Here is a 27124-nt window from a genome sequence, read left to right as displayed (position 1 = left end):
ACCGATATGTGACAATGAAAGAAACATGGCGACATCATTTCACTCCGAAGTCCAATCGATAGTGACCCGAGTGAACTTCACACGATAAAAGCGCTGCAAAGCGTGGAAAACTAAATTGTCGGTTATGGTGTCTGTATTTTGCGATGCGCATGGAATAATTTTTATTGAATAACTTGAAAAAGAAAGAACCATCAACAGCGACTATTACATAGCGTTATTGGACCAATTGAAGAACGAAATCAATGAAAAACGTTCGCATTTATGAAAAGACAAGACCAAGACAATACACCGTGTTACAAGTCAATGAAAATGTTGGCAAAAATCCATGCATTGCACTTCGAATTGCTACCGCAACCACCGTATTCTCCAGATCGGGCCTCCAGTCTCTATTTAATGTTCTCAAATCTCAAAAAAATGATCGCTGGGAAGAAATATTTTCATTGAATGAAATGCCGATCGCCGAAACTAAGACCTATTTTGAACTAAAGAACAAATCGTTCGACAAAAATGGTATCGAAAAGTGGGAGGGTCGCTATAATCAGTGTAACACCCTTAAAAGGAACTATGTTGAATAAAAAGAAAGAATTTTGCCACAAAAAATGTGTTCTATTATGGTAGGCCGGGGACCTTTCAATTGACCTGTTAGTAGATTAAAAGTAAAGAAATGTTCCCCTTAACTTTGAGTTAAAGTTCATAAATGCTTACTTAGTATTGTGGGTTACTAATTGTCCGCAAGTATGTCTTCAGCGTTCAGTATTTTAGCTTCTTCAGACTCTGTCTATACTCTACGCTTACTTTTTGGCATGCACTTAGTTCATAAATAATTGCTTCGATAGTTTAAGTTAGGTTAGGTTAATCTGGTAGGCCAATAAGCCACGCAAAGACCAGTTTTGGTCCTTTGCGATACCAGTTGTAGTTCAATTGCTAGGTTCATGAGGAGTAGTCATCTTTTAGGATGCCTGCACTTGTCGCGAATTTTAAACAGACTCTGCGGCTTCGATAACTCCTCCAGTGCATCATACAGTGGGAACCCCAAATGCTTACAGCGTAGTCTTGTCAATGCGGGACAAGCGCACAAGAGAAGCTCCATGCTTTCCCTGCTGTCTTGCTGTAGATAAGCTATTTATTTTTTATTTATTTTTTATTTTTATACCCTTAACAGGGTATATCAAGTTTGTCACCAAGTTTGTAACACCCAGAAGGAAGCGTCGGAGACCCTATAAAGTATATATATAAATGATCAGTATGTTGAGCTGAGTCGATTTTGCCATGTCCATCTGTCTGTCTGTATATATACGAACTAGTCCCTCAGTTTTTCAGATATCGTTTTGAAATTTTGCAAACGTCATTTTCTCTTCAAGAAGCTGCTCATTTGTCGGAACTGCCGATATCGAACCACTATAACATATAGCTGGCATACAAACTAAACGATCGGAATCAAGTTCTTGTATGGGAAACTTTCACATTTGACAAGATATATTCACGAAATTTGGTATAGATCATTTTCAAAGGCAACAATGTAATCTCCGAAGAACCGAACGATCGGAATCAAAGGCTTGTATGGAAAACTTTCACATTTGACGTGGTATCTTCACGAAATTTGACATGGATTACTGCTTAAGGTAATAACATAATCTCCGAAAAAATTGTTCAGATCGGATTACTTGAGCATATAGCTTCCATAAAAACTAGACACATAGTTACTAAAAGAAATGCACCTGTGAAGGGTATATTAGCTTCGGTGCAGCCGAAGTTAACGTTTTTTCTTTTTTTTTTCTCTTAGTTAAGTTTTATATATTTTTTTGGGTTTCTGTGGCAACCTTTGCTCGATTAATTGCATTTTATAGCTTTATGCCTTTCATTCTGCACAGTTACACCGCCAATTGCAGCTTAGCTTGCAGCTCACCTTGCTGTGTTTGCTGAGATTTATGTGACATTAAATTGCTATAGAAACAAAAACAACAACAAAACAACAATTAATGCTGCATGTGGCAAGGCTTAAGTGTTGCCAACAAAAAGTTTTTTTTTATACTTTTGGTTGATGGCATTAAAGTCATTCTAGCCAAGTGGACGCTGCGCAGATTCGATAATAATATCAGTGTAACTACACTCATATAATATGTGGATATTTGCACACTTGTAAATATGTATTTTAATTCACAAACATGCATATACTATGTATATATCGGCGCATGTTTTTCCGATTTGGCTTTCATGCATGGCAGCTATTCAACTTTTGCATACAGCTGCCGCCAACTTCACTTGTTTCATGTAGAATCGCCGCTGCAGTCACTTGCAGCGCATTAACACCACTCCTGTGGCAAACCCCGAGCCATAACTTTGCTGCCAACACATGCGCCTATACATATACTCGTATATATGTAACTGCGCAGGTTTGTATGCGGTGGCGCACATTTGCTGGTACTACGGTGGTGACTTTTTAATTTGGGCTGCGCGACTGGTGCTTGGTGTCAGCATGTCTGCGGTGTCGTGTCACATTTGCCGGCACACACACGGCACAGCGTAGCAGCAATAAAAGCCATTTACCGACGGCAGCACATTTATTCGCCAGCACAAAGGCGAGTGCTGGTAGTCGTTGTGGTAGTAAACGATCTGGCGTGTAACAAAACTGCACGCTTTTCGTTCATTATTCGGCTATTTAAACAACTTGCTTGCAACGGCAAGCGCGCATTGTCACATGTGGCATGTATTGATTTTCCTGCGAGCGCTTTCCATGCCTTAGCTTTACTACTTTTATTAATATTTTGCACGCCGATTTTCTATTTCATTTACTGCCGCCAATTTAATAGTTTTTGTTTTTGTCTTTGGCGCATTTTATTTGTGCTTCCCAGTAACCGGTTCGCCTATTGTATTTATAGTAATTGTAAGTCTACTTTTTTGCGCTTTAATTTCGATTTATATTATTTTTTCTTTAATTTGTTTGCACTTAGTTCAGCTCACCTGCGCGTCCATTTCAGCGCGCTGCTTGGTTGCTGCAGTTGCGCTGTTTGAAGCACCTTCATTGAACGCCCTGCTTCGCCTGTCGTTATGTGCTGCATTCTGTTGCGCTTGCGCTAGCGCGTGTTCGCCTCTAATATACCGTCAGAGTCATTCTCGAATATGCCATAAATCTTTGTTGTGAACGTCATTTTATGGTTGGTTGGCGCGTTTGCGCGCACCCGCTTTGCACTCCACCTTACAACGTAGACGGGCGCGCTTTTGGCATTGCATGCCAGTTGACTAGCTAATAGCATATATATGTATGTATATTTATTATTGAATGTCCACATTATTGCTTTACTTTGCCGTTGCACTGTCTCATTGCGGTCTGCCTCAGTGTCTGCTGTCTCCTTCCACTGTCGCCATAAACTGTCTCATGATATTTCCCATGCTAAGTTTTTGCATTTGTTTCTTGTTGTTCTTGCTTTAATTTAATATTATTTCAATTATTCACTTTTTTACTCGACAAAATGCGCAATTAATATGGTCATGTCGTATTAATGGCTCGCACTAACTTCCATACACGTTTGCACCTGCAATATGCTTGTGGAAAAATGTTGCAGGGTTGCCAACTGAGCGGTGAGTTTGTATGTTATACAAAATTATTATAGCAAACAAATTTTCTATAGAACTTTAACAATATCAATGCATAATTAGCTACCAATCTTTTAATAGTAAACGCGTCACTCATACGACGTGGTGTCCTTTGATAATATCGAGAGAAAAGCCTTTTATTTACATTTTTTATGTATCAATATAAATAAAAGTAATAAAAAAATGATTTTTACTGCACCAAACCTATAATACCCTTCACAGCTTCATTTTTAATATCATAAAAGGGTATAAAAAGATATCTATCCTGATTTGTATCGGTCAGTTTGTATGGTGGCTATATGCTGTATTAGCCCGATTAACAAATATTGTAGAATATTGTACCGTTACCTTTGGAAAATAATTCATGCGAAATTTCGTGAAGATATCTTCTAAATTAAAAAAGTTTACCATAGAAGGACCTGATTTGATTGGTCAGTTTGTATGGCAGCTATATGTTATAGTTGTTCGATATGAGCGGTTCAGACATATGGGCAGCTTTTTGAGGAGAAAATAATATGTGCAAAATTTTAGGTCGATATCTCGAAAACTAAGGGACTAGTTCGCGTATTTAGATAGACGAGGGCATGGTACTTCTGGTTTCAACAAACTTCATGACAAACTTAATGAGTTGCAAAAGCTCGCCTGTAGATGTCGCTGCAATCAGATAATTTTAAAAATTATTTGCTCTCCGATTTGCCTCAAACTAGCATCTAAAGTTCAATGTTCAAAAAAATATTCAATGCTAGCCTATAAAACCGCAACAGCAAAAATTAAAAAAAAATATATTTCTGAAATTGAGTTTTTTTTGAGCTTTTTGTACTCCATGTATTTTCAGGGAAGTCCACTTTCTTAGACTTCAAATAACAATCAGTGAACATTTCGGGAAAGATCTACATGTGTGTGAGCTCAGTAATATTTTCTAGTGAAACCAAGTAATAAGCTTTATATTTTTAGCTTAGCTTTAAGCTTTTTATAGTAAATTTTGAGGAATTCTCCTTAGAGGAAACAAGCCAGTGATTATATGCAAAATAAGCTTACATTTTCTGTTTAAAAGGAGCTTTTTCATAACAATAGATTGATGAGGATTAAAAAATATATGAATTTATCTTTTAGAACTGCGGAGAGTCTAAATTTAAGCATCCAATATATTTTTCTATCCTTGAAAAATAATAAAAAAAAAATTGAAAAAATAACATAAGCTTCAGGGTAACCTATTAAAGCACGTAAGGTTTGCCTGCTTTTCTGAGAACTGACTAAATTTATGGATCAAATATATTTTTCATTCCATGAAAAAAATTAAAAGATTCAGGGTAGCCTGTGAAAGCAAGTAGAGGTTAGAGTATGTGATCTTTTTAAAAAGATAGCGGTCAATATATTTAATATTGCAGAAATGTTTAGTTAAGTCTACTTTATCACCAATACAATTGCTTGAGTGGCACAAATCATCCAATGAAGGTAGTGGGTCTGATAAAGACGATAACATCGCAAGAGTTGTGTTGTCATTACAGAGATCAACATCTCTTATGGTTGAACTTAACACATTTTGGTTCACATTTTGGTTAAAATTTTGGTTAACATTTTGGTTAATATTTTGGTTAATATTTTGGTTAATATTTTGGTATTGTGGTTAACATTTTGGATATGTAGCGGGTCAATGCTAGACTCGTACCAAAAGATCAGAATCTTTTACGAAAACGACGGTAAGTAAAGGTTGCAATTGGGTTTATGTATATAACGTCACAACTATAGCACAATCTCGTGAATGGCGCTCCAAAAATTAGTCAAAACCCGAATAAACCCCAACCGTTGAAAGCGCTGTAGCGCCATCACAGTCGCGGCTTATAACAAATGCCTTTAAAAATGGATTAGGCGTTGGCATGCTTTTATTGGCTTTCGAAACCATGGTAGGTATGAGCAATAATTTACGTGAAAAATTGTGAGTCCGGATCAAATTTGATCAGATGATATAGTGATGTAAGCACACTTGAAACCAACTATTTGAACGCCCTCCTCTTAAGTAGCCCTACATTAGCAACATATTTTCACAAGCTTAACAAACAATGTATGAATGAACGCCAAAAGAAAGCAACAGCGAGCAGATTTAAAATATTCAACGACAAACAGTTGTAAACATAGTAAATACGTTGTAAGTCGCACAAGTGTCGAAATGCGGCTTAAGTATTTTTGTTTACTTAAGTGTATGTTTGTTGATGTGCATTTATATTTATTTTCCACCTGGCCGTGAAAGTGAAAGGCTTAAGAAAGCCATTATTAACTCCGACCGGACGAGCTGGCTGAATGATGAGCGGGCGCATTGGTCAACAAGCGCTGCATGCTGTAGTTGTTGCTAGTGTTGTTGCGCTGCTTTTTCAGCGACATTTTGTGTGGCAGTCAGCCACTTTGTGAATTGTTGGTTTGTACTTTTTTTTATTTTTTTTTTTATTTTTTTTTTAATTTTTTTTTTTTTTTTTTTTAAATTTTTTTTTTTTTTTTTTTAATTTTTTTTTTTTTTTTTTTTTTTTAATTTTTTTTTTTTTTTTTTTCATTTTTTTTTACTTTTTATTGTTTTTCCTTTATTTATATGTTAACAAGTATTTTTTCCGCTGCCTCGTTAACACTTTAACACGCCTTTCGCTCGGCTGATCAGCATCAGACTCGCGCGCTATTTATGTACACTACTAACGCGATCCCTTGAAAGTGTCACTCGAAAGCGCAACGCTAATGAATTTCGAGCGTTCGCAAGCAATTCAACGGTAAATATATTTTCACTGCATTTTTTGTCACTTCACTTATTGCTACACCTCTCCGCGGCATGCAATGCGTCTGCTGCAGGTAAGCGCTGCAATGCGCATGCTCATCAATCACTGTTGCTGACTAAAAGCAAAAATAACAACAACAGTTAATTCGAGATAATGACTAAAAGACTAAAAGCAGCAAAGTTTAATCTACGCGCCGCCAAGAAAATTGGGTTAATTTGCTGCTTCAGTGACGACGCGGCCGTCCGCGGACGTATGCGCGCGGCAACAAGCGCGTATCGCTGTGGCTACTACACTCGGTCACTACTGTCAGCGTCGCGCTTTCAATTTACACCTAAAGAAAATATTTGTGTAAAAAAACATTGCAGCAGAAAAAGTTCGAAAAGTTAATAAAAATGCGTGCCACAGCTTCGGCTTAATCGCTTGACAAATCAGAAATCTCGATTTTCGTTGCGCTTACGCTGCTTGCTGTTGTCGTTGATGCAGTTGTTGTTGTTCTTGTATTTGTTGTAGTTTTTGTCTTTGTTGTTGCTTGTAATCGCTTATGCCGCCCCAATCCGTTGCAGCTGCTGCCAGTCAGTTCATCCCATTTATCCTATGCTCTTCCTGCCAACGCGCTCACCTCCGCCGCCGCTCACTTGTGTGCATCTTGCTGTCCGCTGCATTTGTGGTTTGTTTAATTATTTTTCTTTTTTTACGTCGCTTAATTTAACTTTTTTTCTTCGGCTGACAGCTGCACCGCATAGCGGCTGTCGCACAACTCGTCAGGCGCTCGTAAATTATGTGGCGCTCTGATGCACGAGTCGGTCTTTTTTCCGAACTGTGTACATTGTAAGCTGTGGGAAAGTTTTTTGCTCCACACTAAATTACTGGCTGACGGCATTTTTGTTGTTATTGTTTTTTTTTTTTTTCGTTGACTCGCTCGCTTTGATTGACAATTGCTGCTTGTTAGTGCTTTGGACGCGTTTTTGCGTGCTAGTTGTTGTTGCATGCATTTTTGTTTACAACAACAACAACAACCTTTTTTTGTATTTCGGTTCAGCCTTTTTGTTGCATGACTAATTAGGTATTTTTAAACGAAATAAAAAGTATTCCGAAACTTAATATTTATAATATTTCTTAATTAAATGCTTTAAAGTTTTTTTGAAATTTGAAAAAATATTTAAATTTTTATTTCCAAAATATTAAATTTTTTGTTAATTATTTTCATTATATTTGTATTAAATTTCACCACAAAAAATATTTTCCATATATTTAAAATAGTTTGATTTATTCTAAAAAAATTAAATTTAATTTTTTAAATTTTATCTGAAATTTATATATTTTTTAATTTTTTTCCTACAATTTTTGAGTAAATTCCACCATTAACAATTTTTTTAACTTATTTTCATAAAATTTTTAATTCATGTCATTTAACAACATTTTAAAATTTGAAAAAAAGGAAATAAAAATGTATGTTTCCTAAATTTTTTTCATACAATTTTTTATTAAATTCCACCATAAAAAATGTTTTACATATATTTGAAATATTTTAAAATTCGAAAAAAATTTAAATATATGTGACCTGGTCTACGGAAAGGGGGCTTAGGTGTCAAAATTAATGAGATAACGAGAAATAACGGTGAACGGAGAAATAACGAGATAACGGTGTTTCCCAGAAAACTAGTTTTCGCACGTTAGCTCCCTTTTCGTAGACCAGGTCACATATATTTTTTAAATTTTCCAAAATTTATGTTTTCTAAATTATTTTTTAAATTATTTCATTAAATTATAGATAATTCTCACCACAAAAAATGTTTTGAATATATTTAAAATACATTAAAATTCAAAAAAAAAAATTAATTTATATTTTTTAAAATTTATCAGAAATTTATATTTTAAAAATTTTTTTCCTTATAATTTTGAATAAAGTCCCCCGGAAAAAATGTTTTACATACATATATTTTAAATCTTTCAAAATTCGAAAAAATTTAAATATGTTGTACATATTTTTAAAATTTATACAAAATTAATTTTTTGTGAATTATTCGGATAAATTTTTACCCCCAAAAAATGCTTCAAAAATATTTAAAATATTTCAAATATCAAAAAAAAAAAATAATTTTATTGTTTTCAAAATTTATTAAAGTTTATATTTTTAAATTTTTTCATAAAATTCAACCATAAAAAATACATATACATTATAATATTTTTAAAATATTTTGATATTTGAAAAATAAAGAAATTTTTTTAAAATTATTTTTATAAAACTTTATTAAAGATCACATTAAAAAATGTTTTATATACATATATTTAGAATATATATATAATATATATATTATAAATATTTGGAATATTTAAAATGCGAAAAAATTTACTCTATATTTTTTCAATGTATCAAAAATTTATATTTATTTTTTTTATATTTTATTTTTTGAAAATTATTTTCATAAAATTTTTGATTAAAGTGCCCCAAAAAATGTTTTACATTTATTTAAAATATTTTAAAATTCGAAAAACATTAAACATATATTTTTTAAAATTTTTCCACAATTTGTTTTAAAATTTCAAATTTTTTAAAAATTATTTTCTTAAAATATTTGTTCAAACTCCACTACAAATGTGAATTCCGTCATAAAATACCTTTACATATGTACATATGTATATAAAACTGCAAGAGCTGAAAGCGCCACAAATTTCCCACCTTTCAACTTGCCAAAAATTCGACTGACCTCTCACATATTGCAAGTTGTCTACACCATTTTGTTGTTGTTGCTTTAATATTATTTTCATTGCAATTCGTTTGTAAAATTATTTTGTAAGCAATTTGCCATTTTAGATAAACTTTCACCACATTTACTGGCAATTTTGAAAATAAATATAATTTTGCGCCAACATCTTGACAGTGTGACAAAAAAGTAGTGTACACAAATTTTATTAGAGCGTGAGAGTTTTTAATAGACTGTGTATGTGTAAATATTTTTTTGTTTCATTATTTACAAGAAGTTGCGAGAAACTCTCGGATAAATAAATTTTTTTATTATTTTTCCTATAAAGATATGCAGAGTTTTACCTGAAAATATTGAAAGAAGTTGTTGTTGCTGGTTTGTTTTGAAAATGTTGAATTCTTAACAGTGCCAATAATTTTTTCAGATAATGTTTTCTAGTAATGCCAATAAAATCATTTGACTGCATAAAATTTTAACAATTATTTTAGGCAAGGTTGCCACCCGTATAAATTTTATATACCAATAATTACTAAAATAAGGTAAATATTATCTAACGTTTTATGGATATATAGCACAACTAGAGAGTTTTGAGAAAACTTTGAATATTTTTAGTAGAGTTGCCACTTGTATAAATTTTAAATACCAATAATTACTAAAATAAAGTAAATATTATCTGTTTTATGGATATACATATAGCACAACTAGAGAGTTTTGAGAAAACTTTGAATATTTTTAGTAGAGTTGCCACTTGCATAAATTTTTCTATACCAATAATTATTAAAATAAATACATTTTTGTAACTTGGCTATCTAACAAAAATATTTCAAGAAAAGTAAAATATTTTTTTCAGAGTTGCCACATGTATAAAGTTTCTTTATCAATTATTATTGAAAAAATACATTTTTGTGAAATGGCTATTCAACAAAAATATTTCAAGAAAATGGAAATATTTTTTGCAGTGTTGCCACCTCTATACATTTACCAATAATTATTAAAATAAATACATTTTTGCAATATGGCTATGCAGCAAAAGATATTTGAAGATAATTTAAATATTTTAGCAGAGTTGCCACCTGTATAATTTTTTTTACTAATAATTATTAAAATAATGCATTATTGCAAAATAAAATCAACTAAGGAATTTTAGAAAACTCAAATTTAAAGAAAAAATTAAAGGAGGGTTGCCACATGTTGAAAATTAATAAAACATACAATTAAAGTACAACTGATAAAACAGACGTAGGATAACAATATGAAAAGGTTTAAGCGTAATTACAATAAGTAATATTTGTGAAAAGTGTTGCCACTTGTTCATCTTATTTTTTATTAAATTAATTTTATGAAATATAGTAAACATTGGCATATGCACATTCAACTAACTATATTTAAATAAAATTTTTGTGAAAGTTTTTTCGAAAAGGGTTACCAGATGTTTAAATAATGGAAACAAAAAATGTATAAATTATATTTAATGTTCCCAAATCCTTATCAAATGAAGTTTATTTGCGAAATTTTTTATATTTACCAAAAATTCGTAGGGAGACTTTAAACCATTTAAAATACCTGCTGTTGGAGGCCCTTCATTGCTACCTGTTTGACCTGCTGTGGGCAATAATTAAAAAAAAAATCAACATAAAATTTTTATTACAAAAGCCACGCTAGGCTCACGTTGCCCCAAATACTCGTGTACCAGTTTTGTTTCCGTTTAAAGCGTTTTGTAACAACTGGTGACGGCTCACATGTGAGCCAAAGAACAGCATACAACGGTAGTGCCGCTTTTAAGACACAATGCATACACATGCACACACATAAATTCTGCTTGCCACACCATAAGTCAAGAGAAGACACACATTGCGTAGCTCAGAACAAAAATAAAAAATGAAATATGAAAAAAAATATATAAAAAAGAAGTAAATATGAAACTGGTTCACAGTTTGCTGTTACTCCATATTATTTGTGGACCGCTTTCATGCACCATTTCCATTTACATATGAAATACAACAAATACTCTGTTTTTTTCCAAACATTTATTTCAATTTCAAGCAGCCAGCCAAGTCGTGCAACACTGTGTTCTTGCATTGTTGCCACAGCGGTGTGTGGTGTGTGGCGTGTCAACAATTGGCTCACTTCCTTTGTTGGCACAAAGGCCGCACGGCTGCGCAATGCAGCCACGAGTGTCTCGACTGGTTTGCGGTTGTGCTCCTTTAGTTAACCACGATAACCGGGCTACTACGCGCATCAGCCGTGGCCTTTTGTTTGTGACACGTTTTCTTTGGTTGCTTAAGCCTACTCATTGTTGTTGTATTTGTTATCGTTCTTGGTGTTCTTATATTTGTTGTTTTCTGCATATATCTGCTAGACTTGCAACTGTTGTTGACACATGTGTGCTATGCGAGCTCATATACATATATATTAGTGGAGCTGGTGAGTCGCAAATGAAGATGTCAATCAGCTGATTGCCAGTGAATTAGCCGATTTGCATGAATGCATTTTATGAAGATAATTGCGCGCAAATAAATTGTGCTTCAAAAAGAAAGTCAAGCGATTCGATGGAACTGTACGTATTTTCACTATTATATAATGAATAGATAAGGGTCCTCTAGGTCATACTATCATTGCCAGAAATAAATCACTGCTTTCTTTGTTTCTATCTCTATTCTGTCGGACCCTCTTTGCTATGGCTGTATGGAGGAAAGCAAGGTGGAATAATCTTGTCACTTCCTCCTCTATTACACAGTTTTTACCAGACTGAAATATCTCGGTAGAGACACCTCTGGTAAACCTAGTGTAGTTGCTGGGACTTATTCTAACTGCTTCAATAAATTTGTGTCAAGGCGCTCTATCGATCTTTGAGGATCTTATGATAAACTTTTAGGAGTTTGTAGGTAACAAGGACGAATATATGTTCCAGTGAGATGCATCGATTTTTGGATGAACCGTACGATGTAACCTAACCAAAATTTAGTGCTATATCCAAATATTAAAGCTAAATGATATACGTATCATAAAGATATGTAGTCAAGTGAGAACTAATAGGACAATAATATATTATAATCTAGCGACCAAAACTTTGAAGTCCATGGTGTAGAACAAAAAAATGTGAAATCTTTATGTTACTTACAAGCTTTCGGTGCTCTCAAAGTGGTCCAAATGTTCTCGATCAATACGCGGCGAATCAAAGTAAACATATATAACTCCTACGTATATTAAGTCCACACTACCATGTGGCCGCGAAACATGGAATCGTGGCCTGTGACATCCAAATTTTTGCAATTTTTCACAAAACGATGTCTGTTCATCGCATTTTCTGGCCAGTGACCGTCTCTAATACGGACTTATGGTCACGTACAAACCAAACACCCCTGTGAGCCAGAGTTCTGAAAAGAAAATGAGGCTGACTCGGACGAATTCTGAGATGAGAACCAGACACAATCGCTACCAAATGGAATCCACTAGGCAGATGACGGAAAGGTCGACCTGCTCCAACCTGTAGAAGAAATTTGCACATCGGAATATCTATGGTCCAAAAAAGTTAGAGTTAAATCCAGATGTCAGCACAATGTTGAAATACATGAAAGAGTCTCATTGTGGCCTTTGCTCCGCGGAATGATAGGATAAAATATATAAACTGTAAGGACTTTAAAGCGGCGACTAATAGCAGGTTTCTAGATCGAATCATACTCTTGCAACCAGAGATGATCCTGTGACTGATGCCCAGAGCATACTGAAATTATAGAGGGAACACTTCTCCAACTTGCTGAATGACAGTGACAGCATAACACCTGGACATGGTGTACTGGATTCCCCAATCGTTGACGATAGCGCAGACGCTCAATTGCTCGACCATGAAGAAGTTCGAATAGCAATTTACCCGTCTGAAGAACAACAAAGCGGCGGTGGTCGATGAATTACCGGCCGAAGCTATTCAAATACGGCGGCGAAGAACTGATGAGCAGCATGCATCAGCGTCTTTGTATAATATGGTCAGACAAAAGCATGCCCGGTGATTGGAATTTAAGTGTGCTCTGCCCAATCCACAAAAAGGAAAACCTTCAATCTGCGCCAACTACCGTGGGATAAGTCTGCTCAACATCGCATATAAGGTTCCATCAAGCGTACTGTGTGAAAGATTAAAGTTCATCGTCAACAAACTATTTGGACCTTATCAATGTGGCTCTAGGTCTGAAAAATCAATTAATAAGACAGTAAATTGACCAAATATTCGACAAGCGGCAAGTCTTGAAAAAAAAACCGTGAAAAGAGAATCGACACACACCAACTCTTTGTCGCTGTTTTTGACAGTACTAAAAGGAGCTGCGTTTATGCCGCTATGTCTAAATTTGGTATCCCTGCAGTATTAATATGGCTACGTAAAGGAGAGGAAGGACCTCTCCAAACCGTTCGATACCAAAGGGACAGACAAGGTGACTGCTCATCGTGCGACTTCTTCATTCTACTCCTGGCGAAAATAATTCGAGCTGCAGATCTGAATAGAGAAGGTACAATCTTCTAAAAGAGCTTACAACTGTTGACGTACGCCTATGACATCGATATCATTGGCCTTAACAACCGCGCCGTTAGTTCTGCTTCGACGAACAAATGCTTTGATCAAATTCTACAAGTCACTTATCATCCTCGTCCTGCTATGTGGTGAAGAGGAGTGGACGATGATAACATCTGATGAGTAGGCTTTACAAGTTTTCAAGAGAAAGGTGCTGCGTAAAATTTATGGTCCTTTGCGCAAATATTACAGTCGATAGAAAGATGAGCTGTACATGTTATACGACGACATTGATAAAGTTCAGCGAATTAAGAGTTAGCGGCTCCGCTGGCTAGGTCTTGTCGTCCGAATGTATGAAGCCTATTCGATGCAGTTTTGAGCCTAAGTACACGGCGGGGAAAGCAGAGGAAGAGGAGGACCTCGACTCCGTTGGAAAGACCAGGTGGAGATACTGATAATACATACATGATTTCAACCGTGACCACTTCTTAGCCACTCCGCACTTTAAATTTTGAGATGTTGCGTTGAACAGCTATGGTAATCTTAACACAACAAAGAGTAGAGCTGATAGAGTGCTCTGAAGATTTTGGCATTATTTTCGAAAACAATTAAAAACATATTATTGTGTAACATTTCACTCATTCAATAAAAGTGCTTTATTTCCAATTCCATTACAAAATTAAGTGAACGTTTTGCTCCGATTTTCAATAGCTGTCACTCAATGTCAAAATATTTACGTGGTAAAAGCTTGGCGGCTTAATTCATAAAGCAAACGAGCTCGTACATTTCAACACCTTGTAAATTTATGCAATTTTGTGCTTATTTTCGATGATAAACATATTGACAGCTGTCAATCAAAAGTGAAGTGGTGGAAAAAATGCACTATTTTTGAAATAATGAATTTATGGTGAAAAAAACGACATTCTTTATAAATATAATTACATATCGCCGTTTAAGTAACGGCAATAAATGAAAATTACGCCAAAAACATAAATTAACAGCTATGCATGTATAGTATGTGGGTAAGATAAAGCTGCGCTCGTTATAAACCATAAATGAGAAACGACAAATACATATGCACATATATAAATAACTGCATTTGTAATTAATGCAACAACAACAACACTAACAATACAAAATAGCGCCAATAGCCGCTAATTAGTGTCAATTTGAAAATTTAACAAGTAACATTTGTAAGCCGCTGGGACTTGAGCTCAGCAAGCGAAATACGAAAATATTGTGAAAACAACAAAAACAAGAAAAAACGTTAATTTTCGTTGCACCGCAGCCAGAATGCCCTTCACAAATGAACAAGTTTTCTATACAAGAACTTGATTTCGACCGATCAGTTTGTATGGCAGCTATAGGCTATAGTAGTTCGATCTGAACAATTTTCTCAGAAATTGCGGCGTTGACTTGCACAACAAATTATGCCAAATTTCGTGAAGTTATCTTCTCAAAGAAACAAGTTTTCTATACAAGAACTTGATTTTGACCGATCAGTTTGTATGGCAGCTATAGGCTATAGTGGTTCGATCTGAAAAATTTTCTCAGAAATTGCGGCGTTGACTTGCACAATAAATTATGCCGAATTTCGTGAAGTTATCTTCTCAAAGAAACAAGTTTTCTATACAAGAATGTGATTTTGACCGATGCAGTTTGTATGTCAACTAGAGACTATAGTGGCCCGATGTCGGCGGCTCCGACAAATGAGCAGCTTCTTAGCGAGAAAAAGGCGTGTGCAAAATTTCATATCGATAACTCGACTCAGCTTCTCACACTGTTCATTTATATATGAAAATATTTTTTACAGGCTCTCCGACGTTTCCTTCTGGATTTTATAAACTTCGTATCAAACTTAGCCTGTTCAGGGTATAACAACTTGGCAACACGTACAAATGTCATTTGTAAAAACACAATTCGTCTGTTGTAATAACAAATGCATTGATGATTACAACAACAACGCAAATATAATAACGCTACACACGGTATTTTTCATGCTCAGCGGTATCCATTAATACAGTTAGTCTTAATTGAGCATTCAATAAAAAAGACTAATTGTGCTAATTATCACAAAACGCTTAATAAATAGTCGGCTGATTTTTGTGAAACCTGCTGTGATTCCAAATCGTTTCGAAACGTCGATTGATTGATTTCGAAAGTGATCAAGCTGACGAGCATATAAGGCGCATTCATTAATTCATTGTTGAGGCATAGATAGTATATCTATAGTACATTTATATGCATATAGGTATGTGTGTGCGTGTGTCGAAGATTTGAGTGATGCTGCTGACAGGTCTAAATACTGTAGTTCTGTAGTTTGGTGTGAAAGTAGGTAACTGGTACATAGAGATAGCTTTATTTCCGCTCTTTTAGTGGTGAACGACCTATTGAAGGAACTTGAGAAACGAGGCAGCCTAAGTGATTGTCTACGCGAACGAATAGAGAGGAGCTACTTCTTGTAAAAGGAAAACCCTGATGTTATTTTGCCCTGGTTAGGAGGCCCTATTCTTCAAACGGTGGAAAGAGTGAAGTATCCTTGATAGGAAGCTCTTATGGAAGGCAAATATTGAGGAGAGAGTGAAGAAGATTTATACGTTTTATATTGCTGTAGAATCTTCTATCAGGATATATCACGAGGTGTACGTCTGATCCCTCAACTAATGATGTGTTAATTTTCAAAATCGGTGATTTAGCGAAATTTTTAGGGTCCACTTGACATGGTTTGACCCAGATCAATTGGGGCCTCTCACCAAAAATAGTGTTATGGCTCTATAAATGCAATAATGTTTTATGCGCCCTCCGTTGTTTGGTGGAGGGCGTTCAGTAAAGCCGAGTTAGTTAAGCCGCTATCCGTATTTGTGGTACCAAATTCTTTGCCATGAAGAACGCTTTTAAACTTAAAACAGTTGGTCGTACCGAGCAGGGACACATTAAACTACTACACTAATTCAGTTGCATTCCTGACAATCTAGATCATTTCATTGCGGAACCTTCTTCTGGCGGTTCCTTCTCTGCTCACACAATTGTAAGGGATTTATGGGCGGGCGAAACCATGAAGAAGTGAAGCGTAAGCGTTTTTACGAATGAATCGAGTTCAAAAAGTAAGAGATGGAGTCTTCTGTCGTGAACTCTCCATCAACTCTAACTTCAGACTACCAGACCATGCTGATGTACTGCTCCGCAGTGCAGACTTCCTCAGAGGGTTGTGTATTCACTCTTATATTTGAGCTTGTACTGCTCTTGTGTGTGGGCTTCCTCAGAGTAGTGTGCGTTCACTCCGATAGCAGGGCTTTGAGCACTCAAAATTAGTAAAGGAGTGGATCACCTCACTAGCAATAGAATCAAACCCTCTCCGTAGACTAGTTTGGATGGCTGGTCACACCGTAATTGTCAGAGACTGCAAAGTCTTGCTAGAAAGGACTCCTTACCTCAGTTTCATTCAATTGGAAGCAAGTTGGTACTTTTTTCCAGCACCAGCGAATTTGGCAATCGCTGGCCAGCAACCATAGCTTGGACGGCTGTGAGATTCTTCTGGCCCACAGTGAACTATAAGAGGTCCTCTGAACTACTTGCTCCTAGCAAAGTCAACCTCACCGCAATTGTAGGTATTCTGAATGATCCAAAAGATTTACACGCGGTGCAGCTAAATATTTTGTTGGACGGACGATCTTCGTCAAAGCTGTATGAAGTAAGGTTTTCTTTGTCCGGATTTTGCCAGACTGAGATTTAAATATCAGGATGGTGGCTGGCATTTATATCACCCTCCTTAAAAAATTTGTCGTGAGCTCCAAACGTTTCATACATCCATGAGGATTTTGTGATCCATTTTGAGGAGCTTACGGGTAACTCAAAGGACCAACGTGCACAGTTGTCTAAGTGAGATCCAACGATTAGGAGAAACCCTACGACATTACCTAACCTAACCTTTCGAAAAAATACAAATTTGACTTAACCAAATCACTGTAACGAGCCTGAAGTGTGCGTAACCGTAAATTTAATGCAAATATAATGGATTTTCTTCTACTAGGGCTAATACTATTACCTTCTCTTAGCTTCGAGCTTTCATTGAGCTTTTAGTGCGCTTCTAAGTGTCCACCTGATCGAGCACAATCACCTATTAAACTCATCCATTCACCATGTGCGCCATTAACTCGCTTATTTAACAACCAACACAGCCTATAAATAGCAATATGTCACCCAAAGCTGGTCTAGCTAATCCAGTTCTACACCGACACACCGGCTTACAATGTATCGGTATTTCTCATCAATATTCATTAAACGGAAAAATCTATTTGCTTTAGCCTTGTCAATCTTAATGGTAGATTAACTTTCTTACGAGGCAGACAATGTTGACGATTGCAATGTTTATTGCATTACGCTGATAATGATGTGCGACGATGGCGCAAACGCATGCGCAGACACAGACATGAACGACTCACGAGCGCATAAACGAATGTCATTAGAAGCATAGGTAAATAGCAATAAAAACGCATGTGCAAAATGAAGCGCGTGCAGCAATGACAGACAGTAACAAAAAAAAAACAAAAAATAACAAGTCTATGTTGACAGTCTGTGCCTGTCAAGACCATAAAAATGCGCAAAATGCGCAACAACAATAAAAATGGCCAGCTTGTAGTGGGAATTATGGTAAAAGCGCGCTCTAGTATGTAGATATACATATACATATATGCGTGTAAGTATGTACATACGTTTGCAAGTATGACTATGTATATGAGGCGTTTATTGGCAGCTTGGAGCGCGCTTGTGGAGTTTATGGCTGCGAACTAATGAAAATATGGCGACAATTAAAAATCAATTTACGTGCAATGCGCAAGTGCGCACGCGCAGGCACAAACGACAAATAATAACTGCGCGCTTGCAACACAAGCGTGGCAAGTAGCAAGTGGCGGCGGCATGGAGTGGACATGATTGGCGCGCTACGCTGCCAGTGAGACACATGTAGTACTATGCTATGCTATGTAAGTTGCGCGCTGTTGGCCAAGTCAATCAACGCTGGCGACCACCCGGGACTACATTTGCCGTCGACATAGCTGGGCGTATTGGCTGCGCGACGTTTCTATTTTTTGTATTTTTCCTTTTTGCATTTGAAGCGCTTAGCCGTTTTCACTGGTTGGTTGGTGTCTTCGCTGGCGAGCCGCGGATGTGCGCAGATTGACATGTGCCCCCAATACCGTTTTTGCCACAGTTTATATGCGCTACATGCAAACATACATATAATGTATATGTGTGTGAGCAACTCCTTGTGGCCTCTTCATCCGCTTTAGCTGGCTTTAAGCACCCCTCCGTTGTTTACCGGCCGCTACATTCATTCGCTACATGCGCTGAGGCGATTAAAGTCTAAATCGCACTGGAAAAATGATATGCGCTGACGTCTAAAGTGAAATCCCATGTCACGTGTCAAATGGCGCAAGAAGCAGCGAAAAAAAAAATTGTAAAGCGTGCAGGCGCATGCGCTGCGCGACTGACAGCTGACTGCTGCGGCGACGTGCATGCACTCGGCAAGCGGCAAAACAATCAATGCCAGCAGTTTATACATTATTTTATTTGTTGCGGTTTATTTAACAAACTGTGCGAATAAGTAAAATACAGTTAAAGAAAGATGAAGTGGAAGAAAATAAACGTGAAAATAAAGAGTTCTTCGCAAGTGGCGGCAATAAATCGCCACACATCGCTAGCGTGCGCAGTTGTAGCAGAAGCCGAAATTTGAAAAATACCTCAATTTTAAAAGTAAGGTAGCACTAATCACGAGCGAAATGTCGCACTTGGGTTGGTTTCAAATTTCGCCACAGAAATATGTTTTTTCTGTGCTATATTCTCCAAAAATGGGTTTTTTTATCCCTAAAAAGCTGCATTTTATGCATTGCTAGAAATTACCGTTATATGAGATGTGTACTAAGAGGCGTTCAGTAAGCAAATATATAATTGCATATCATAGATGCGCGAAAATGAAGACAAAATCTATCTATATCTATCTACTGTATTAAAAAAGCCGTGCCTTGCTTAGATAGATAAAAAGTACAGGGTGATTCATATATTTCAATAATAATTTTTGTATTTGCTGAACCTTTGTCGAGTAAAAAAGGATATCTGCGCGGCATGTTATCTTTTTTGACATCCATATACTATATTATAAGACCTACTGAGCTCCTGTTTGACCAGACTTTTCCAAAGATTGTTAAGACAAAATTGAGCACAAGTGCGCCAGTCCTTCTTTCTTTTCGCTGTTTGGCGCCAATTGGAGATTGCAAGTGTAGCCAGGTCCGTCTCTATCTTGCCATCGCCGTTGCCAATGTGCAAAGTGCCATAAATCTTCCGCAAATCCGACTCATCAGATGTTGTCATTGTCTATGCCTTTGCACTATATAGTAGGACGAGGATGATAAGTGACTTATAGAGTTTGGTCTTTGTTCGTCGAGAGAGGACGACGTTGCTATTGGTCGTAATGCTGATTCCAAGCAACTACGACGACTGTTGGTTTGAGTACAGGAGATATTTCGTCCTGCCCTCGTTCAATACCTGACCCATTTGGTTCGCTTCCTTATACAATTAGAACTAACGGCGCGGTTGTTGAGACCAATGATATCAATATCACCGGCGTACGCCTTGTCTGAAACCGCGTTTAGTATCGAACGGACCGGAAAGATTCTTAGTCGGAGGATGGAGTCCTGTGTAGAAGTTCATGCAAATGAGGAAAGTTCTCTGAGTGACATTCACTTGGGTGGCCAGAAACGATTCTTTTACATATAGCCCAAGCAGCTCTCGACTTCCGGTCTTAGAGCAAGTACGCTCTGGTTAGCCAAAGAATATTCGAGAGTTAAAATGAAAAAGCGAACGTGGAACTCGCCACGTAAAAAACGCCTCGTATGGCATCACGAACGCCGCACTAAAATATCCGTCCTTGACAATATACCATATTTTCCCGGATGTGAATCCAAATACGTGCTATTTTCGAAACTGGTTCGAGTGTTCTACGATTTGAACATATACAATAGATTTACCGTGACAAGAAAAAAAGCATATGGACTATAAAATATAGAGACGTAATATTATAAACTGGCAACGTTTATCTTGTACTAATGCCGTGAAGCAGCCGCTAATACAAAGAAACTTATTGGCATAGGTCGGAAACTTCGATTGAACCAAGCTCCTTTTGAAGTTGTAGCTTTGACTGTGTTTCGCTCTAATTACCATTCTTTAGCATCCTCACTTTTGAATGTTTTATCAGCTTAGGAGATATTTACTTGCCCAAAGCACTCTTTCCTTTGCAATGCATTGCGCATGGGTACACAAATTTATAAATTTGAATTGTAAAAACACTTATGTAAGTATTTGGGTAAGCGTGTTCTTTAACCGAGAGCCACTTTTGACCTAATTTCCTGAATTGCGAAACTAAATAAGAGTAAAAATAGAGCAAAAAACAATACAAACTGTCAATTCGCGCTCAAGTTACTCCCAGCATAGTAACTTTTATATTTTGAGAAATAAGAAAACAAAGTTTACGAAGCCTGATCAGCCGCGCCTCGTGTTACTTTGGCAACTTTGTTGCGCCTTACACTTTTTGGCATTTAGTTCTGGCTGTCAGTGTCGTCGGCGCTCGCGGCTATGCGACGCATCCAAGCCTTAAGAATGAGTAAAGTATAAAGAGTAAAGCATGGTGGCTGCGCTTAAGAACTGCGCAACGCTTTATTTGTATACGCTTCTGTTTTGTTGTTGCAAATGTCATTTGATATTCATGCTTTGGTGACTTAAATTTTATGTAAGCCGCTTGTAAGCGCCTTAAAATGTCGTGATGTTGGCTCAGAGGAAAAGTGTTTTTACGCTTTGACGGCGTGTTGGGGTGAGTAAATTGATGCGTGGTTGCCACTTTGTGAATAGTTTTGACAGAAGTTTGATATTATTATGTGTTGTGGGATGTGCTAAAGGTTTAGTCGTAAGTAAAAGTGGCACCCAGGTTTCCAGAGTAATGGAACCATGTAATTCTTTAAAATAAGTTAGAGAGATCTGCCTTCAGTCAACTCATGATCTTAAGCTTAGTTGAGTACCTAGATCCTTTATACTATCCAAAAATTAGGTATACAATCTAAAGGATCACAAGGTTTACCTAAAATATTATATCTCTGGAACTGATGAAACGAGTTTCTCAGTTTTATGAACACAAAACAAAACCAAGTACCCAGGAATATTACCAAAAAATTAGGTACTCAAAAGAAAGGATTAAGAGTCATTCTATATATCAAACCTGTCTGGAACTGATGTTTCGATCTTCTTCCTATTTCGACGAGCTTTAATTATAGATACATACAAACTGTAAGACTCCAGCTAACTGATACTAATATCGAAAAGAATTTCAATAACTTTTTGTATTTGTAAGAATTCTTTGAGTAAATGTGTTCGGCTCCCAAAACTTGAAACGCGTTCTTCTCGAAACGCTGTTTTCAGAGTCGGCGCGGAAAAATCCTCCGAAATGGCTTGTCCGATCGACTGAAAGCTTTATATTTGTCAGATTATGATAGAAGTAATAAGATTTTGATAACAATTTCGATTTTTTCTTTGAATTAAAGTCTAAATTTCTTCACAGAGCTCGTTTTGAGAAGCCGCTATGCTTTTGATCTTTGTATTTAATATTAATGTAATGAATCTCTTGGAGATCGGCTTCGGGATCAAGAGAATCCGAATTAATCCTCTAGGAATCAAACGAAATTATTTTTTATTGCTAGAAGCTGGCAACCCTAACTCAAACTTTTGCTCTTCAGGTTATGTCATTCACAATTCACTGATCAGGTGTATGAAATATTTGAGTATCGGTGTCTCAGGTTACGCCTTTGGCATTAAAATATCAATTTGACATTTAACAAAATTTACAAAGGAAAAAAATTGTGTTCTGTATAGACTAGTATTAAAGTATTAAACGATAAACCACAGAAAAATACGAGGAGCAAACGTTGGTTTGACATGAGTAAGACAAGCTTATGACGAACTTTATTGATGAGACTTTATATAAAAGAATTAAAAGAACTAGAATACGACAAGAAACCATTCAAGTGTACGAAAGGTAGTGCAGAGTCGAAGTTAAGTAAGAAGTATAAGGTAAAAAATAAAAAAAAAAACACCATAACACGAAGAAAGTTGAGCTTTTCGCTATAACAAATATTTATTGAGAAAAAATACCGACAATAATCATAAACGAGGGGGAAACAGCAGAAAACATACAAATCCAGTGCCAATCAAGTGGCAGTGAAAAGTGAAAAATATAAGTAAACACATACAGACTAACGCTTTTATATAAGCCCACAAAGTGCAGTGCGCGCCGAACGTCGATGGTAGGGAAGATCAAAGATCGCATGTGCGATCGAACTGCCGATCAAGCAATTGTATGAGTAATCGAAGAGTTTTCACTGCAAGACGCTTGTGCTGGCAAGGCACACAAAGAAGAATAACAACAGCAACATATGTGTTTGACTGACTGACTGGCTGAATAGTCGGCAATCACGGGCAAAGAAATGCAAATAACAATGGATTGAGTTGCCCGCAGGCGTTAGACAGGGAGCGCGCGCATACGACCAAGTACAAGCAGCCGCAAGACACATGCTGCAAGGCGCTCGAGACACACTCAGCGTCGCAGTCAATAAAACAGTCACTTGGCGGACAGACACATACACTTCAGCCAAGCGGCTGACTGACCGACCAGTCGATGGTTACTAACCCATACTTCAATTATTTTGTCGGTACTCGATCACAAGCCAAATGAGGTAAACACTTAACACCAGCGCGGAATCAGCATTTGAAGCGTACACTCCAAAAGCTACGATGGCGTGTAGAGGTTAGAAGCTGGTCTTGGTTAGTGTTGGGCAGTACAAGTACATAAATACTTTGTAGTTTTGTTTTCTCGATGATGACATAAGTAATACGAGCGTATGTTCGTGTGTTTGTATGTTTGTGGCACTCACCTGCATGTAGCGCGCCAGCGCGGCAGCATTTGTGCGTTGTTGTTGCTGCTGTTGTAGTTGCAGCAACTGTTGTTGTTGCTGTTGATGCTGCTGTTGCACTTGTGATCGCAGCTGTGGCTGCGGTGAGCCCAATGGGCTCACAATTGTCGATGTCGAACCACCGATGCCCGTGTCATAGCCTTGAGCATTGCTGTTGCAGTCAACATCTGTGCGGATAATAAGAAATAATTGTGGTTAATAAAAAACAATAAAAATTATTTCATTAAAATTAGATAAAAGCCATAAATCTTCAACAATTATTTTTTCTCATTTTAGAAGAATCAAAAGCTTGAATACTAAGAATGAGTTTCTGAGATCACTAAACACTTCGTGGGTTCGATCCTTGCCCGATTAATATTCAAAAATAAATGTTTCAAATATTTAGTGGTCGTGCTCTCACAGGCACGATAAAACGCCGATCGTATCGTATTTCTATTCACAAAAAAACTTACAATAAAAAACTCTTAGTCGTTCGAAAAAGGCTTAAACTTGTCTAAACATACCACAAGCTGATTTAGAAGCTCGACCGTCCGTTCTACTGAGAGCTGTGAAGTTGGGCCTTTCGCAGCAATGATAAATCTCCAAACATATTTCTACAGTCAAAAAGCTTCTAACTAAAAATTGTGTAGTCATTCGACGAAGGCTTAAACTTATCTTAACTTATTTAATGCAGAACAACAGAGTTTACACCACAAGCTTGGTTTGGAAACTCGACTCATATGCCTACTGAAAGCTCTGAAGATCAACTGGTGCTAGTCTTTTCGCTGGCTGCCGTTTAGTAGACATACTGGTACACGGTTGCTCGTGATCGGCAGTGAAATCTTAAAACATGCTAAAAATTCTTTTTAAATAACGGTTGCTGTCCGACAGTCAAGTAGTACATAGTTACTGAAAAGTATTCAAATATGCCATAAAACATAAATATGTCGAATTGATCCTTAAGAGTTCGCATACGGTCTCTTTTATATTTTTTTTTTCTATTAATCCGTTCACAATTTCTTAATTTTCCCAATCCTGAATTGTTGTTGCTGCAAACCGAACTTCGTTGTAAGCAATTAGATGCCGCCATCAACGTCATCTGAAGGGAGGTTCTGACTATGGTTTATTTCGATAAGTTTGAACCATTAGATTCGGTTAGATTAGATAAGTAAATGAGAATTGCACTGCGACCTAAGGTCTATTGTGTCCTATCCTAAGTCACAGCTTCTTATCCAGCCCCAAAAATTAATAAATTCCAACTCATTGCTAGGTGCTATTGAGGCGATATGATCCCTATTTGGAAACATGGATCCAAGGGATTGGCGCATACCTATGAGTTGTTGTCAATGCTTCTCCCTACGCACTGCTTTATCCTTCCGGAGCAGCTTCTTTTTGGTGTGGGGCTATACATTTGTGACCTGTCACTAAAAATATGCAGTTGGTTACGATCTGATAAGACTATTCAGTCGTTCTATACACTGCTGTACCATTTCAACATTGCTAAGGGTACATATTCATCCATGATTATTATTATTTTATATTGGCAATCATGACAAGTATAGCTCGTATAGGTTGTTACTATCAAAGCTGCCACATAATATTTATTTAGTCGATTTCGATGGTAATATTTCGAGGCTCAGCCTAAGTTCTCATTTTCGTTTCGGCATCGTCTGAAGTTATTTTTGGACGTTAGCGATGATTATACTGGCCGCGACTTCTTCTGCTCAGCTTAGTTACTCAAGATCACAACTAGAGCGATTTTTTACACGATCCCTAAAATGGTAATCAGCGTTTGTTGCTGTTGTAGTGGAAACCTCAACTCTAAGATCAATTGTTATCGACTAAGCTTTAGGCTTAAAATCGACTGTTATCAAAATAATTTAGCTCCAGGAAATGGGTTGCTCCGGGCCGGTCGTAGGTAGGAGTGCAGCCCTATCGGGCTCAATTAGCACTTGATGTGCCATTTTGGCCGGTCGTACCAAAGCGAAAGAGTTGATAAGTGAGTGGGACATGCAAAGAGATGATCAGTGTAACTCAGGGACTCTTTGCATGCATTAGTATATCTAAGTATATTCTAGATATTTAGGAGTATAACCTGCAGCAGTAGTCTGAACGAGTTTAAGCGAGGGTCACGTTTCATGCAGCAACTCGAGCATACGGTTTGCGATGGCGGATGATTCGACTCCAAGGACAATACACAGAGAAGGAGTACATGAAACTGTTAATAGTTCTAATTGCTCGAATTGCGTTCAGTACTCTTGTGATGGTTGTAGTGTCCCAAATTTCGTCGGTATATTGCTGTAATTATTCGACGTATTGTAGGAAAGTTCTCTTGATATTCCTGTAGAGCGATTCCGCTTAAAGCAGATGACTGCAAGTATGTTTTAAACGAAAACATATCAGCAGAAACGGATTGCTGAGAAATGCACTATGTTCCTTAACCAGAAATATACGGGCTTCTCTATGAAGGTGTTCGCTAGGAGACAACAACAGATATTTTGTGAGAAGAGAGATGTAAGCGTTAAAATATGACAATTCTGACTCAGTGACTAGTTCCATTTGTTTAATGTGGCCGCCAGAGTGATCTGGGAAATTATCATTTTCTTTAGGTAGGGAGTAATTGAACAAATACCTACTTATCTTGTTCTGAGGAAATCTATAACCAAATGCTCGATATCGATGGAGATATGAACAAAATATGACAAAGCAAGAATTAAGGACTGATTAAATAGGTCCGGTGCAATACCTGCATGGAGGATGGAGTCATGTGTAGAAGTTCACGCAAGTGAGGAAAGTTCTCTGATCGCCATATACCTACATAGGGGTGATGGAAGCCAATAGTCCAAGAGTAGTGTTTTAGATTTTGTTATTGTCGATACATTTTCTTCGAGTAATCTTGACCTGAGGAAATCTGGCAGGATGAGCAACAAATAGTAAAACTTATCCTATTGATAAAATATTAGAATTTTCACCGAAAGTAGTCTTTTGGCTTTACGAAACCATACTTACATCATTGTGATGTTCTACAGACATTATTTTATATAAGTTTGGTTGTTAGAGACTTTTTCAAACCTATATAAGTACATATACACTTTCGTTTTCGAAGATAATGCCATTAACTTAACCCTTCTCCAACATTCGCAACGAAGCCTCGAACCGCGACTTGACTTCTAGTTAAGAATAAAAAAATGTAACCGCAGACATTGTTTTGCAAATGTTAAACAAATAACTGGCAACAAGAATGGCAATAAAAATGCGCTGTGAGATAACAAAAAAAGAAATCGAAAGAAAAATAGACGCAACAATGCCAACTGATAAATTGCGCCGTGTTTATGCAAATTTACGACATGCAAATACAATAAAAAATATCTACCTAACATCAGTTAATGGCTGACTCCCTCTTGGTAGAAATAAAGCGCACAAAAAAACTTAAATAAAAGAGCGAAAAAAAAGAAAAATTTTGCTTCAAGAATGATTGTTGTTGCTGTTGGTGGGGCTGCTGCAACTGTGAAACGATCGTAAAGTGAAGGAGATCGATTTCAAATTGCCGCAACACAGCACGCAGCTGCAACAATT

General features: G+C 36.8%; 1 protein-coding gene across 2 annotated transcripts in view; it reads right to left on the bottom strand.

The window, feature by feature from the left end:
• LOC126763607 (protein TANC2) overlaps window positions 1–27124 on the bottom strand; it is a 151453-nt gene that overhangs the window by 29220 nt on the left and 95109 nt on the right. For both annotated transcript variants that reach the window (XM_050481261.1, XM_050481262.1), the window contains exon 4: window positions 23531–23736. In XM_050481261.1, the coding sequence (XP_050337218.1) occupies window positions 23531–23736 (206 nt within the window). The remainder of the gene's footprint in view (window positions 1–23530; window positions 23737–27124) is intronic.

Source organism: Bactrocera neohumeralis, chromosome 6 (assembly GCF_024586455.1).
Source record: "Bactrocera neohumeralis isolate Rockhampton chromosome 6, APGP_CSIRO_Bneo_wtdbg2-racon-allhic-juicebox.fasta_v2, whole genome shotgun sequence".
NCBI lineage: Eukaryota > Metazoa > Arthropoda > Insecta > Diptera > Tephritidae > Bactrocera > Bactrocera neohumeralis.
Note: the sequence above shows the minus strand (reverse complement) of the source record. Positions and strands in the feature narration are given on the sequence as shown.